Source organism: Miniopterus natalensis, chromosome 9 (assembly GCF_054644295.1).
Source record: "Miniopterus natalensis isolate mMinNat1 chromosome 9, mMinNat1.hap1, whole genome shotgun sequence".
In the NCBI taxonomy this organism is placed as follows: domain Eukaryota; kingdom Metazoa; phylum Chordata; class Mammalia; order Chiroptera; family Miniopteridae; genus Miniopterus; species Miniopterus natalensis.
This window is the reverse complement of record NC_142089.1, coordinates 48,034,584-48,049,319: the sequence shown is the minus strand read 5'-3', so window position 1 is coordinate 48,049,319 and position 14,736 is coordinate 48,034,584. Positions and strand designations below refer to the sequence as shown.

The 14,736-nt window shown below is 34.2% G+C and overlaps 1 protein-coding gene across 2 annotated transcripts in view; it reads left to right on the top strand.

The window, feature by feature from the left end:
* USP33 (ubiquitin specific peptidase 33) overlaps nucleotides 1-14,174 on the top strand; it is a 37,931-nt gene extending 23,757 nt beyond the window's left edge. For both annotated transcript variants that reach the window (XM_087820535.1, XM_087820534.1), the window contains exons 15-24: nucleotides 885-918; nucleotides 3,329-3,374; nucleotides 3,830-4,010; nucleotides 4,487-4,613; nucleotides 5,628-5,797; nucleotides 6,953-7,034; nucleotides 7,774-7,882; nucleotides 11,059-11,161; nucleotides 12,495-12,563; nucleotides 12,990-14,174. In XM_087820535.1, the coding sequence (XP_087676661.1) occupies nucleotides 885-918; nucleotides 3,329-3,374; nucleotides 3,830-4,010; nucleotides 4,487-4,613; nucleotides 5,628-5,797; nucleotides 6,953-7,034; nucleotides 7,774-7,882; nucleotides 11,059-11,161; nucleotides 12,495-12,563; nucleotides 12,990-13,147 (1,079 nt within the window). In that variant the 3' untranslated portion in view covers nucleotides 13,148-14,174. The remainder of the gene's footprint in view (nucleotides 1-884; nucleotides 919-3,328; nucleotides 3,375-3,829; nucleotides 4,011-4,486; nucleotides 4,614-5,627; nucleotides 5,798-6,952; nucleotides 7,035-7,773; nucleotides 7,883-11,058; nucleotides 11,162-12,494; nucleotides 12,564-12,989) is intronic.
* Nucleotides 14,175-14,736: the final 562 nt, after the last annotated feature.

Genomic DNA, 14,736 nt, shown 5'->3' with positions numbered 1-14,736 from the left:
TAGTACTTGCCCATATTGCCACAGTGTCAGTATCTACCATGGCGATATACATATAAATGCCACAAATCATATCCTGAAATACTGTACACAAGTTCGTATAAGACAGGTATGTGAGGTGTCTTAAAACTTCTCAGGGATTCAAAGAAGAGAAAATTCAACCAATATAAAAGACTTACTTAAATATCTAGACTGGTCTGTGAATTCCTCAATAATATTTAAGACCATTATTTCTCTATGTCTAGTACCTTGCTTGGACATATAACGGAGTCAGTAAATTTTGTTGAGTGAGTGAATGGAAAAGATGTTCTTTTTAAAAAAATATATCTTTATTGATTTCAGAGAAAGGAAAGGAGGGGGAGAGAGAAAGATAGAAACATCAATGATGAGAGAGTCATTGATCAGCTGCCTAGCCTGCAACCCGGGCATGTGCCCTGACCAGGAATTGAACCCCGATCTCCTGGATCCTAGGTTGATGCTCAACCGCTGAGCCACGCCCGGCCGGGCAGAAAAAAAGATGTTCTTTAAGATAGGCATTGAAGGTTGAAAAGAGAGGGAGGTCAAGGGTGCTTCAGGCAAGGTGCACATTATGAGCTGACTCTCGAGCAGAGACTGAAAAATATGAGCCTAACCCATGGACACAGACAGTAGTGTGGAGAAGGCCTCGGGGGAGATGGGCTAATGTCAGGTAGAGGGCATCAATGGGGGGAAAAAGGGGGACATCTGTAATACTTTCAACAATGAAGATAAATTAAAAAAAAAAAAAAGTGAGCCTGTGTTACTGTGCTGTAAGGTCAGCATGTGGCAAACTCAAAAGAATTGCAGAATCAAAAGAAAATACCTTGCTTTTAATTTGAGAGGAATGACCAGGTATGTTTTATTTTCAGGTGACAATATGTACAGTTGTGAAAAATGCAAAAAGTAAGTGTCATTGACAATGCTTTTAATAGCATGTTCTGTTTTGTTTTTGTTTTTTAGATATGTCTTTATTGGTTTCAGAGAGAGGAAGGGGGGGAGAGAGAGAGAGAGAGAGAGAGAGAAACATCAGTGATGAGAGAGTCATTGATTGGCTGCGTCCTGCATATCCCTGCTGTGGATTGAGCCTGTAACCTGGGCATGTGTTCTGACCGGAATGGAACCATGACCTCCTGGATCCTAGGTTGATGCTCAGCTGCTGAGCCACACCCACAGGGCACATGTTCTGTATTTTAAACGGTATTTTTTTGTTGTTGTTATTTGAATTGAGCATGTGGAATTAAAATTCCACTTTATTTAGAAAAATAAAGGCCAGTGAACTTTGTCTTAATAAAAATAAAGAGGCTGGTTGTTCTATAAAACAGCTTTGAGGCAAAAACTTAGGAAACTTAATATGCTTATCTAAGAAGTAAAAGTGTATTTCGAGATTTAAAATAAATATGTAATTTTGCATAAAACAGCTTCCAAATACATTATAAAAGATATACTGTGATATGTAACATACATTTTCATTACATAGATTAAGCTTTGTCATCATAAGTAAGGGATATTCTCTGTAAGTGTATGCAGTTTCAAATCTATGTAAAATTCAGAAGGGTTATACCAACCTTGATGTTACCTGTTGTGTGATGGCAGAATAGAAAGACAGTTAAGCAAAGTATAATTTCGTTTCTTTATATCTACCAGTAGTTGCCTTGTTCTGTTTTATAATAAATTCAGTCTTTTAAGGCTTCTTGATGGTAAATTAGAAAATTGGTGAATTGAAGGCAAATATGTTTGAGATACAGTGAACTGGCAAATATTTTTAAAATCTCTGTAAGAGAAAAATAATGGCCTCCTAATAATATCTAGAATGTTTATAATGCAAACTTCTGTCTGTTGTCAATAACCACAGAGAAATGTTGGTCTATGGCTATTGGCCCTCTTCGTGACAAAAAGAATGGTATATTTGGTCAATAAGGATGAAAGGCTGCTTTGTACTTTCTAGAAAAAATTATACTTTTAGAAAACTGGAAAGTACTATCAGTTTGTCCTTAAAGCCATATCTACCTGAAGGGGGTGTTGGCCTAGAGGAAGGGACCTGGTTTGAAAAAACTCGCCAATTAGGACAAAGGTAATACTAGTGAAGATGGAAAAGAACCTTGCATCTACCCCCAAATCCAAATTAGACATCTGTCATGTGTATATTAATATAGATTATTACTAATAATCAGCCTTTATTTCAAGTTGTTTCCACATTTAAGAATAAAGGTTATATTTGGGACAACATGGATGGGTGTTGAGAGTATCATGCTAAGCAAAATAAGTCAGATTGAAAAGGACAAGAACCATATAATTTTTCACTCATATGTGGGATATAAAAAGAAACCAAAATGTACAGACAAAACCAGCAAACAAACTCATGGGCACAACAGTGTGGTGGTTACCAGGGGAAGGAGCTCGTGGGAGAGGGTGAAGAGGGAAAAGGGGTCAAGTATACGGGGATAGGAGGGGATTGGACTGGTGGTGAGCACGTGATGTTTTATAGAATTGCACACTTGAAGCTTAGATAATTATTGGCCAATGTTAGCCCAATAGATTTAATTTTTTAAAAAAGAATAAAGGTTCACCTTTATAATATAATAAAGGTTGACCTTCATAATATATTGACCTTACCAACCAATTCTATAAAATTGGGATTTTATTTTACCCAGTTTTAGTTGATAATCTGGATGTTAATAAAGGTGTAAGCAGGCCATAGATAGTAGGACTTCTATTTTAAAAATTTAATTTAAAAAAAAAAATTCCAGTTGACATTTTAATATTATATTAGTTTCAGGTGTACAGCATAGTGGTTAAACAATTTATATAAATTACGAAGCGATAACCCTGATAAGTTAGTACCCATGTGACCCCATACAATATTATTGACTATATTCCCTATGCTATATTTTACATCCCCTTCACTATTCCGTAACTTCTAGTTGTGCTTCTCAGTCCCTTCACCGTCTTCACCTCGCCCCTTAACTAAGCCCCTCCCATCTGGCAGCCAGCATTTTGTTTCCTGTATCTATGAGTTTCTGTTTTGATTGTTTATAAAAATTAATTTACATCAAAGAATCACACAACTCCCTAAATTTTTATTACTGATATCTTAGTTTAAATAATTTTTTACAATAAGGGACTCCAGTGTTTTATTAATTAGTGTGTATTTTTTCATGTGTAGCATATAATTCAGTAGTGAGCATTTTTAGTCTGATGCCTTTTGTCTGTATTTTCTAAAATATTTTATTGAATATTTGAAAATACTAAAGCTTTTGTCAATTCATATGGCAAGTGGGTTTATTTTAATTGTTTGTGCCTTTTCTCCCCATAGGTTGAGGAATGGAGTCAAGTTTTGTAAAGTACAAAAATTTCCTGAGGTATGGGCTTAATTACAATTCAATTCATTTTACCTGGTAGGAACATAAATAATTAGTAGTACATTTTTTAGCATGGGTGAAGAATGGGCTGTTTCTGTTGACCAGGTGCTATATATGCCCTCTGAGGATTAGCCATTTTTAAAATACTGAGTTACATAGCAAATACCCTTACCAGTGAAACGGTGCTGAGCACAGCTTAATCAGACGTTGTAGGATCTTGCAGGTATAAAGCATAAAGTCAGAAAACCCAGTTACCTATAAACTTAGTAAGTACCATGTTTCATTCTTTCCACATTTTAACATCTCTGGCATCAGGTTATCATAATTGCAGAATAATGTTTAACCTTGACACTTCATTCAACATGTATATTTTATAGACTCCTTTAGCATATAAAGCAATAGAATCTTTTTTTTTTTTTTTAAGCAATAGAATCTTAATCTTGCCTTTCTTTTAGATTTTATGCATCCATCTTAAAAGATTCAGACATGAACTGATGTTTTCCACCAAAATCAGTACCCATGTTTCATTTCCACTGGAAGGGCTGGATCTTCAGCCATTTCTTGCTAAAGATAGTCTAGCTCAGATTGTTACCTATGATCTTCTGTCAGTCATTTGTCATCATGGAACTGCAAGTAGTAAGTATTCAGGCTTGGCATATGTTCTTAGATTAAATTAAAAATAGCAGACATCTGAGTTGATCTTTTAAGTAAGACTTGATTGAATGAAAGGAAAAATTGTAAAAACAGATTTTTATTATTTATTTTCATTTTATTTTGGTTATTAAAAAACATAAAAAGTTTTAGGAAATTGAATAATTTTACTCTGAAGTTGGAAATACTGGAAAATTATATTTTGTATAAAATTAAATAATAAGACTTTTAACATGATCATTTTTACCCTGTTTTTTTTTAAGAGTACATTTTCTATCCTTATTTACGTTTTCTCAAGTGGTGGTGCTGAGGATACATATATACTGGGGGAAAAAACTAGCATAGTTCTTGCTATATCTCAGTCTCTGCTAAGAACTTGGAATATTCAAGTAGTTTATCTTCCATTCTTGTGTTAATTGGTATTACGGAAATGATTTAAATTTTTTTCCCCTTAAATTCAGGCGGACACTATATTGCTTACTGCCGAAACAATTTAAATAATCACTGGTATGAATTTGACGATCAGAGTGTCACTGAAGTTTCAGAATCTACTGTACAAAATGCAGAAGCTTATGTTCTGTTTTATAGGTAAGGAAGTAACTCACAGATGGACTATTTTAACAAATATGAAATTACATCTTACTTTGGGGTTATTGGTGACTTCTAAGACTTTCACAATGGATTGCTGAGTAAAGATCTGAAATTGTTTTACTCTCATTTGATTATCTGAGTAAAATAAAGTGAAAGGTTGCATGTAGAATGATCCTTTAAGAAAATGTTAAATCATTTAATTGAATGGAAAAGGAATATACAGTTGACCCTTGAGCAACATGGGTTTAAACTTTGTGGGTCTGCTTATATGTGGATTGTTTTCAGTACTGTACCATTTGTACTGTTTTCAATCTGAGGTTGGGAGTCTGTGGATGTGGAGGGCTGACTGTATGCATTGATCTATGCCATTTTATGTAGGACACTTGAGCATTCAGATTTTGTTATCTGCGGGGGGGGGGGGGAGGGCTGGAGTCAATACTCTGTGGATGCCAAGGGACAGCTAAGTTTTTGTGGATTCAGAAGTTATACATGAATTTCTGAATGCACAGGGGAGGGGGTGGTGTCAGGTGCCTTATCCTCCTGCATTGTTCAGTGGCCGTCTGTATTTTCTTTTAGGAATATTAGTTCTAATAAAAAAAAATTAGGCACTAATGGTAGGAATTAAGTACAAAATTTTCTCCTAAAATAGCTAATAAACAAGGTATTACTATAACAGTAAATCGTATACTAAAAAAATATCAACTTTATAAAAGATTAAGTGCTAGCTACTGAAACAGCAAACAGATTAACTACATTGATTTTATTAAGAAACATTTGTTAATAAATGTTTATGTGGATACCAGTAGTTAAGATACAATATTGCTTCTAGAGCTGTATAATGTAGTATTGGGGGTTGATACACAGTATATTTCTCTTGAATAATTTCCAAGATCTAGTAAGATTTACAATATTAATGTGTATGCTGAGTTTAATAAGGAAGAGGAAGAATCCACTTGCCAGTTTAATGGAATAAAATGCACACTGAATTTAAAGAATCATTGTTCTTAATAGGAAGAGCAGTGAAGAGGCACAAAAAGAGAGACGGAGGATATCAAATTTGTTGAACATAACGGAACCAAGTCTCCTTCAGTTTTATATTTCTCGGCAGTGGCTAAATAAATTTAAGACCTTCGCCGAACCTGGCCCTATTTCAAATAATGATTTTCTCTGTATTCATGGAGGTAAGAAATTCTGTAATGGAAAGTAGTGCTAAGGGTTTGCTGTTAAATAGTTTACATATTAGGAAAGACCCAAGACTTTTTCATCTTCCATTTATTTCTGATTCCCCATCTGCAGTCCAGCTTAAATGTGTTTAATTCACTGGGCTTCAGAATTTGGGCTTTTTCCTTCTAATTGTAACAGTCTGTAGCCTCTTCCTAGAACAGATATTTATTGAATACCTGTTCCAAATCCTGTGCTAGAGTCTGAGAATAGCAAAGACACTATTTCTGTTCTCAAAGCTCTAATTTCATAGTAGAGACAGATACATAAACAACCAATTATGGTACAGTGAGCACTTATATTACATATCATTTTTCTCAGCCAAGAGGTACCCAGCTACCAACTGTATCTGTGGCTCCTGTTCCTTTTGTCTAAATGAAAGGCTGGCTCTTCTCCTAAGTATAAAAATGTATGTAGAATTTAACAAAAAACCTCATATAGTTATTTGCTAAGTATATCTTATGCCTTTGTGATTGGCTATGTTAGTGTTTGTTTCCACGAAAAATAACACTTTAGTGTGACACCTTGATTACATTTCATGGTTGAAGAATTGATATTCTTATTAATTATTTTTTCAGTGAAACTAAAAGAGATAGGAATATCCTGTGTTGGATGTAGAAATCTAAACCTTGAAAATATATCTGTATGTGAATTTTTCTCTCATTTCCCAACTTGAACTACTAACATAAGGCTCCTCCTGTTCTAAATCTCCCCATGAACCTTTTATGCCATTTGTCTGGGCCTGCCTTCCATTACATTTATTGATGTAAGTGCTTCATTTCTTCTGCTACCATAAAGCTCCATGAAGGAAAGCTTGTTTCCTATTTATCTCTGATTTCCCCCATACATAGTCAAGGCTTAGTAAAGATTTATGTAAGTTAAATTCTTGAAATCCTGGTTTACTGATTTTCTCTATTTCAAGAAATACACTCATCTTTAGGAGCATAATCACCAAAAACGCTGATACTTACTTAATTTTTAACCTTTTTAAGAGGGGTTTCAAGAATAATGATTGAAAAATGTCAATGGTTAATCAGTTAAGAAATGAGTTTAACCTTTGAAAGCAATATAAAGCAACTTAGGAATAAGATATACCCATCTAAACTTTTTTTTAGGTATTCCTCCGCGAAAAGCTAGTTATATTGAAGACCTGGTTTTGATGCTGCCTCAGAACATTTGGGATAACCTGTATAGCAGGTTTGTTTTTTAAATCAGACAATATGCTATCGTGAAAATCAGTTTGTGAAACTTGTTTAAAGGGGGTTGGGTTATTTTATATGTGCTGCTTGTGCTTTATGTTGCTTAACTAGAATATCCCCTTTTTCCTTCATTTACTCAGAGTGTGAATCAGTAGACTTTGTAGCCTAGATAATTAATACTAATTTTTATGTTCTGATTATCTGCATCTGTAAAAATATTCTGTGATATTTAACTCTTAAATTTTAAAGTTTAAAATTTTATTTTAAAGCATTTCACACATAATTTCCTTATCTTTTCTTTAGTGAAATATTGAAAATAATTCATTTCATAAATTCTTACTTGAGAAGCGAGAGGAAGCCCCTTTCTGATTAAAAGTTGCTGAAGAGTATGGCTCTGTAACTAAGATTTGTATGTTGTTTGCTAACTTTTGAAAGCGACTTCTTTTACTTTGTGTTGTTGCTTCAAACCGATTTTGTAGCAGAAGTAATTATAAGGGAAAGTTGAAATATAGGTAAAGCAGATTAGTTAATAAACTGATAAAGTCATTTACCCTGATAAACATAAAATCAAGCCCTTATGATGATTTGATTTGTACATTAGTTTAAATATGACTGAGAATTTTTCTGTGAGGATTTATTTACTAGGGACTTAGCCATTCACTAAAAGTGGGAGACACATTTTCTAGAGCATCAGCTGTCTTCAAGATAGTCATCATTACTAAATTTTTATGCTTTAGGTATGGAGGAGGGCCAGCTGTCAACCATCTGTACATTTGTCACACTTGCCAAATTGAAGCAGAGAAAATTGAAAAAAGAAGAAAAACTGAATTGGAAATTTTTATTCGGGTAAAAAAAGTGATGCTTTTCAAATTATAAATATGCTCTAGGATAAAGAACTGACAGCAGAACTGTATTATGTTAATGAAATGATTGGATGAAAGAGTTGCAAAAGATTTTAAGTGCTCTGAGTATATAAGAGTGTAGGCCACAACAGTGTAGTGAGTTAAGTTCTCTTTTTGTGGGTTTTTGTTTTCATGGATTGGTAATACAGTTTGTTTTATGGATTGGCACTGGTAAGAAATCTCCTCGTTGAAGTCATAAATTATAGGTTTTCTTAAGTTAGTGTTTTTCTGTAAGCATTTAACCAGACTGCATTCTCAAGTTCCATCCCTTTGGGAAATATAATATTGTTTTGTGAGTCTCTACATATAAAATATACCTAGTTTCCACAAAGTGAGTTTATTATGGTATATTCCTTGATTGCAAGCAACAGAAAGTCTGATAATAGAATCAGCAGGGAGAGCTGAACAACTAGGTTTTATGGACAAGGCCTAGCATAGTTCCATTTACCCAGGTTGTCAGAAGTCAGTCTCCTCAAAGTGCTGCCGTCAGGAAGTAACACAGCTCCAACTATTTACTTATGATCCAAATTCATCTTATTCCACATACCCTCTCCTCCTTTTAACAAAGCAGTGTGTTGGCATAAAAAATAACATGAGTACAAAACTAGGTTCCTTTGGTGGACTGGAGATTAAGTGGAATTTCTGAAAAACTATAAAAGCAAATAGGATCAAATTGAAAAAGTAAACCAAAGGCCACAGGAAGTAACCACATAGGCTTCAGTCTTGGAAGGGGCAGATAAATAATGACCTCAGCATCTCCTCTGCCCCCACGCCCCACCCCCCACTGTATAAGGCAGCAGGCATAAAGGTGTCTGCTTGGATAGAGCAGTGAATGTGGACACTTGTGTCAGAGAGGGCATGAGCTTAGATAGCTTGTAATACCTAGAAAGAACTGTGGTTTCCTAAATTACACATAAAATAAATACTGATTCTCATAGAGATGCATAAGGATGTTGTATCCTGAAAACAGAACTCTATAAATGGATTGATTGAATGGCAGAATAAATACTGCTGGAGAGCAAATTAGTGTACTGAAAGACCTAGCAAAGGGTTTCTCAGAAGTGCCAGGATAAACAGATGGAAAACAAAGTTTCAACATTCAACATGGATAGGTATAGAATCCAATGTTTTTTTCAATAGAAATTTTAGAAGAGAATAGAGGGCAGGAACTACTTTTAGAGCAACATTTTAGAGAATTTCTCAGAACTGGAGATAAACAAATGCTTTTTAATTAATGGGGTGATTATACTTAACTAAAATTTAAAAAGTCCCCACCTAGCCCAGCTGGTGTGGCTCAGCAGTTGAGCATCAACCTATGATCCAGGCTGTTGCTGTTGGATTCCGGGTCATGGCACATGCCCAGGTTGCAGGCTCAATCCCCAGTGGGGGGTGTGCAGGAGGCAGCTGATCAATGACTCTCTCTCTCATCATTGGTGTTTCTCTCTCTCTCTCTCTCTGAAATCAATAAAGATATATTAAAAAAAAGAAGAAATTCCTAATACCAGAGAGAAAGTCCTAAAAGTGTCCAAACCTGGTAATGCTATGCATTAAATGGATTCATCTGGCAGAATTAGTCTGACATTACATTTCAGAAGTCTCAATTCTCTAGGGATAAGTTGTACATTACAGAAAGTCCTAACTTTAATGTTATACCTTGAGACAAACATGCTTTGCTTTCTTTGTTATCCATCAGGGACAGCCACATTTTTCATTGCCTTTCGTTGTTCTATGGAAGCAGCCACCTCATGTCCCAGAAAGATCCTTGACCTCAAAGAGCTTACATTTAATAAATAACTAGTACATTATATATTAAAAGGTGGTGAGTTGTATGGAAATTGAAAGTACCTAAAAGAGTAAGAGAGATCAGGAATACAGTGATGGGGGGAGAGTGAGGTGCAATTTTAAGTGGGGAGATAAAGATAGGTCATCTTGAAAAGGTGACATTTAAGCAGGGACTTGAAGGAGGTGAGGGAGATACTTAGATATCTGCAAAAGGAAGGGATAGCCATGCAAAAACTTTTGAGTGGCAGGAATGTATCTGCTTGGTTCTGGGAGTAACAAAGGTCCATGTGACCACAGTCAATAAATGAGGAAGAGAGTATTAGAAGATGAGTGAAATAATGGGGCAGATCATGGAGGTACTTCTAGGTTATTATAAAGGTCTTTTGGGGACAGTGGCAGGGTTTTGACTAGATTTGATTATAGGAGAGACATGATCTGAACTTGATGTCTTTGTGCACCAGTGGTATATACTGTGGGCATTTAGTTACCCATCATGAAATATTATTAGGCATCTCACTGTCTTTTCACACTATTAGATAAATTCCAAATATCATTCATTTTCCTCAGGCACTGTTGCTTCTACCTCCTCTTTCTATACCAGTTTTTCTGTCAACTGGGTTTCTTTAGTTGAAAGCAGTAGAAGCCAGAATGGCTAACTTAAGCTGAAAAGAAATTTATTTAAAAAAAAAATTGAATAGCCACACCTCCAGAAACTCAGGAATCAAGGTATTCCTAGTCTATAGCTAACAAAATTGACATTGGAATGACCCCTTTTAACCATTAGGTCACTTCTCTGAAGATTTCCATTTCTAATAGAGTTTTGCCTTGGTTGAGTCACATACCCATTCCTTAGGCTAGAGGAAGGAGTAGAACATTTTCAGCGACTGTCCCACCACTTTTGAGAATTTAATCCAATACATATATGTATATTACCTATGAAATGACATATATAAGATTATTCATTGCAGCATTGTGTTTGTAATAGCAACATGTCCACAGGTAGTATATAGACAGTGGATATGGTATGTTTAAATAAGATTTATGCATCAGATTTTTAATAAATATGTATTGTTTTGAAGATGTTGTCTTGACTATCTTCACTTATCCAATCTTATGTCCCTTCCATGTGTACTTGCTAAAATTTAAGACATAGCATAGAATTGTTTTTTAATATATGTTATCACGTATGCTAGTACTCAGTTAACTTAGCATCAATGTACATCACATTCTTTGTGTATGAGAAACTGGCCTTATCAGATGCTGAAGTAGGATGCTTGTATTGTTCTGCTACAAAGCAAGTTCTGAATATTAAGTGACTGAATTTTCCCCTCCCTATAGCTCAACAGAGCGTTCCAAGAGGAGGACTCTCCAGCTACTTTTTATTGCATCAGTATGCAATGGTTTAGAGAATGGGAAAGTTTTGTGAAGGGTAAAGATGGAGGTAAGTGGTTAACTGAAAAATAAAATTCTTTGCAGATTTTTTTGTTTATTTAACAAGTGTTTTTTGGATATCTATATACACTTGGGGATTATTACATCAGTGAATAGGAAAGAAAAAGATCCCAGCCCTCGGGGGGTCTTATATTGTAGTTTATATTCTGGTTCTGGGAATTTTTCATTTTTTTAAAACTAGTTTCATCAGTTATATTCATAGAAGGAATAAAGGAACTAAACAAAATTCCTCTGTGACCTTAATATTTAAGTTTAAAAAAATCCACCAAACAATAAGATTGGTTAAATTATGGTTTATCCATTACAATGGGATACTATGTGGACTTTATAAATAATTTTTGTGATAGTATTTAGTATTGATATGTAAAAAACATTGCAATACAATATAAATAGTTTGAACCTTTTGTATTAAAGAATAGGCAAACATATGCAAAAGCAAAAAGACCACACAGATACTAAAACAGTTTGCTTATCTTTTTATAGCAGTATTACAGTGTATTTTCTTCCTTGTACCTTTTTTTTTTTACAGCTTTTGATAATGAACATGCACTGTACTTTTGTATTCAATGGGAAAACAAATCGTGTTTTCTTAAATTAAAAAACAATACATTTTGGCTGGGTGAAAAAGGTGAAGGGATTAAGCAAAAAAAAGTAAAAATAAGCAAAAAAGTATTTATATAACACATAGACACAGACAACAGTGCAGTGATAGCCAGAGGGAAGGGGTGTCAGGAGAAGGTAAACGGGGGGTGGTAAATGGGGATGGAAAGAGACTTTACTTTGGGTGATGGGTGCATGATGCAGTGTGCAGATGATGTTTTGTTGAGTTGTACACTTGAAACCTGTAGAGTTTTGTTAATGTCACCCCAATAAATTCAATTAAAAAATTAAAATTAAAAAAAGTGCATTACAACATTTTATTTTATAATGCTTTTATTGTTTTTAGTTTAATGACAATCTGAAACATTAAGAATCACATAATTTCTTTTTTAATTACAAAGGAATTATTCTTTTATATCATTAAAAGTGCATTTTAACCTGTAATCCTTAAATGGATAGCTAAGAAATAATTTCTGTTAGATTTTGCATTGTAGTAGGAGAGCTTCTCTCACTCTTCCCTGGTTCTGTTTTGGGGGAACTAAGATGCAAGAAGGAAGAAGCTCAGAAGACAGTTAAGAATTGACTATAACAATCTGACTAAAAATATAATCTAATTATACAGTTACATCCTTCAGTTATTTCAGGCACAGAAATATGCAATCCTTTGGTGCATTTATTTGAAAACTATGCATTTTGATCACTTGTTTTTCCTTTTAACTTAGATCCACCAGGTCCTATTGATAACACTAAAATCGCAGTCACTAAATGTGGCAGTGTGATGCTCAGGCAAGGTAAGTTTGACTAACATTTAAGTCCTTACTTGTTAGTAATTTGTCACTATTAAGAACATAGCGTCACTAGCCACCTATGCCACTTTTGAACCCAGTTTAATGATATAATTCATTCACGAAGCAGCACAAATGGTGGAAAAGCTGCCAGTCTTTAATTTTTCTGAGGAAAGGTTTTAAGGCTGTTGGTAGGAGCTAGAAAAAGAGGATCTCCAACTTTTTAAGACAGACCATAAAGTTGCAGCTTGTAACAATACGGGCCAGTAATTGGAAGATTCATGTTCCAAAAGTTCTTAATTATCCCTAAAGGATTCATGCTTACAAGGCTGGGCAGGGGCGTGGGTGTGTGTGTTGTTACATTATGAAAGCTTTTGCACTATGAATTTGTAGATTTGTAAATATTATTCTTTCTTTATACACTTAATTTAGGAGCAGATTCTGGTCAAATTTCTGAAGAAACGTGGAATTTTCTACAGTCTATATATGGTGGAGGGCCTGAAGTTATCCTACGACCTCCAGTTGTTCATGTTGACCCAGATGTAATACAAGCAGAAGAAAAAATTGAAGTAGAAACTCGGTCTTTGTAATTTTGAGGATATAGAGTGTTCTAATGAGAAATCATTTTCACTTCCCTTGTCATATATACATGCAGAAACATTCCTAAAAGCATGTTTATTTTCTTGATTTTTAATATTTTCTCTCTCATTCCTTTTTACTGGGCATTATGGAAAAATGTGTTAAATGTTTAATATACTACAGGTTGGTATATTTAATGCTTTAACTTACCATAGTCTTTCAGTGTAATATTTTTGAAAGAGAGGAACAGTTGTGATCATTTGGTAATCAGTAGGTTATCTTTGATCTTTATACTACGTGCAAATCCACAGTATCCTTTGTAGTTTTGTAAATAATTTTGCTTTGAAAACTTTTTCATTACCCTAAACCTCCATAACTCTGACCAATCTTTTCAGTTCTCCAAAAACCTAATTTAATTGTGTAGTTTTGACATGGCTTCGTTTAATGAAGAGCCTATTTTAAATTGAGAGTTGTAGTCAGAAAAACGTTAATTTCCTAAAGCTCAGGAAACGTTAGGGTGTCACTTCTTTTGCACTGCAGCACATAAACTATCATATTAATATTTACAAAATGTCTTTTTGAATGTATCAAGGATGTATTTAGTTTGAGTGGAATTTGTGTCAGCAGATATCAGTAACTTATTGCCTCTTATACTGTAAAATATTAAACTTCAATTCCTATCTATAACCCTGGATAGTAGTCATTATTATCAGTAAAAAGCTTAGTTTTAGAGCACTTTATTTTGAGAGCATGAAGTATGGAATGTGTCAATGAGATTGTTTATAAAGCTGAAGTCACTTGCAAAATGATTTTTTAAATGAAATGCATAAAGTCATTGATTAATATAGTATGCACTGCTATTTGCTTGATTATGTGATGTCAAAAGTTTAACTATATTCCAAATGCAGAACCAAACTGGATAACTTTAAATATATTGAATAGCATTCATGATGGCTTTGTTTTGGTTGGGGGCATCTGCCATCCACTAAAACAGTGTTATTTAAATTAGTTCAATAAAAGTGATTTTAAAATATAGAACTTGAATGTTGAGTTTATTTGATAGATATTAATAGTGAAGGGTTTAAAGTGTTAATACTAATGTCCTTCTGTTACTTCTTAATCAGAAGTATGCAAAATAAGTCATTCATTGTAAAGTTTTGATGTTTAATGAAATAATGAGTGTATTTGTCAGCCATTAAGTCTATTTGAATTTTTCTTTATTATTATTTTTTCTTTGTTTTTTAGGCGTCTTTTTTTCCTTTCTTTTCCTTGTTTTTGAATTTTTAAAAATTTATATTGTTTTTAGTTTTCTTTATAATTGTACTATGATCCTCCTCAAGGACTGCATGTTATTGATCTGACTCTGAATCACCAGAGTTTAGTGAAACTCCTGACATTTGGGAGATAATCAAAAAATGTTTTTAATAGTGCTTGCCATTTACTGAGTATTGATGATGTTTCGGCCATTCTACTAAAGTGCTAAATTACATGTAGTCCTCATTACACCCTATGATTTAGGCACAGTGGCTTGCCCTCTGTCACATAGCAAAGGAATGGCAGCCGCTGTGAGACTCCTGCTTTCAAGTCTGTGTAAGTTCAT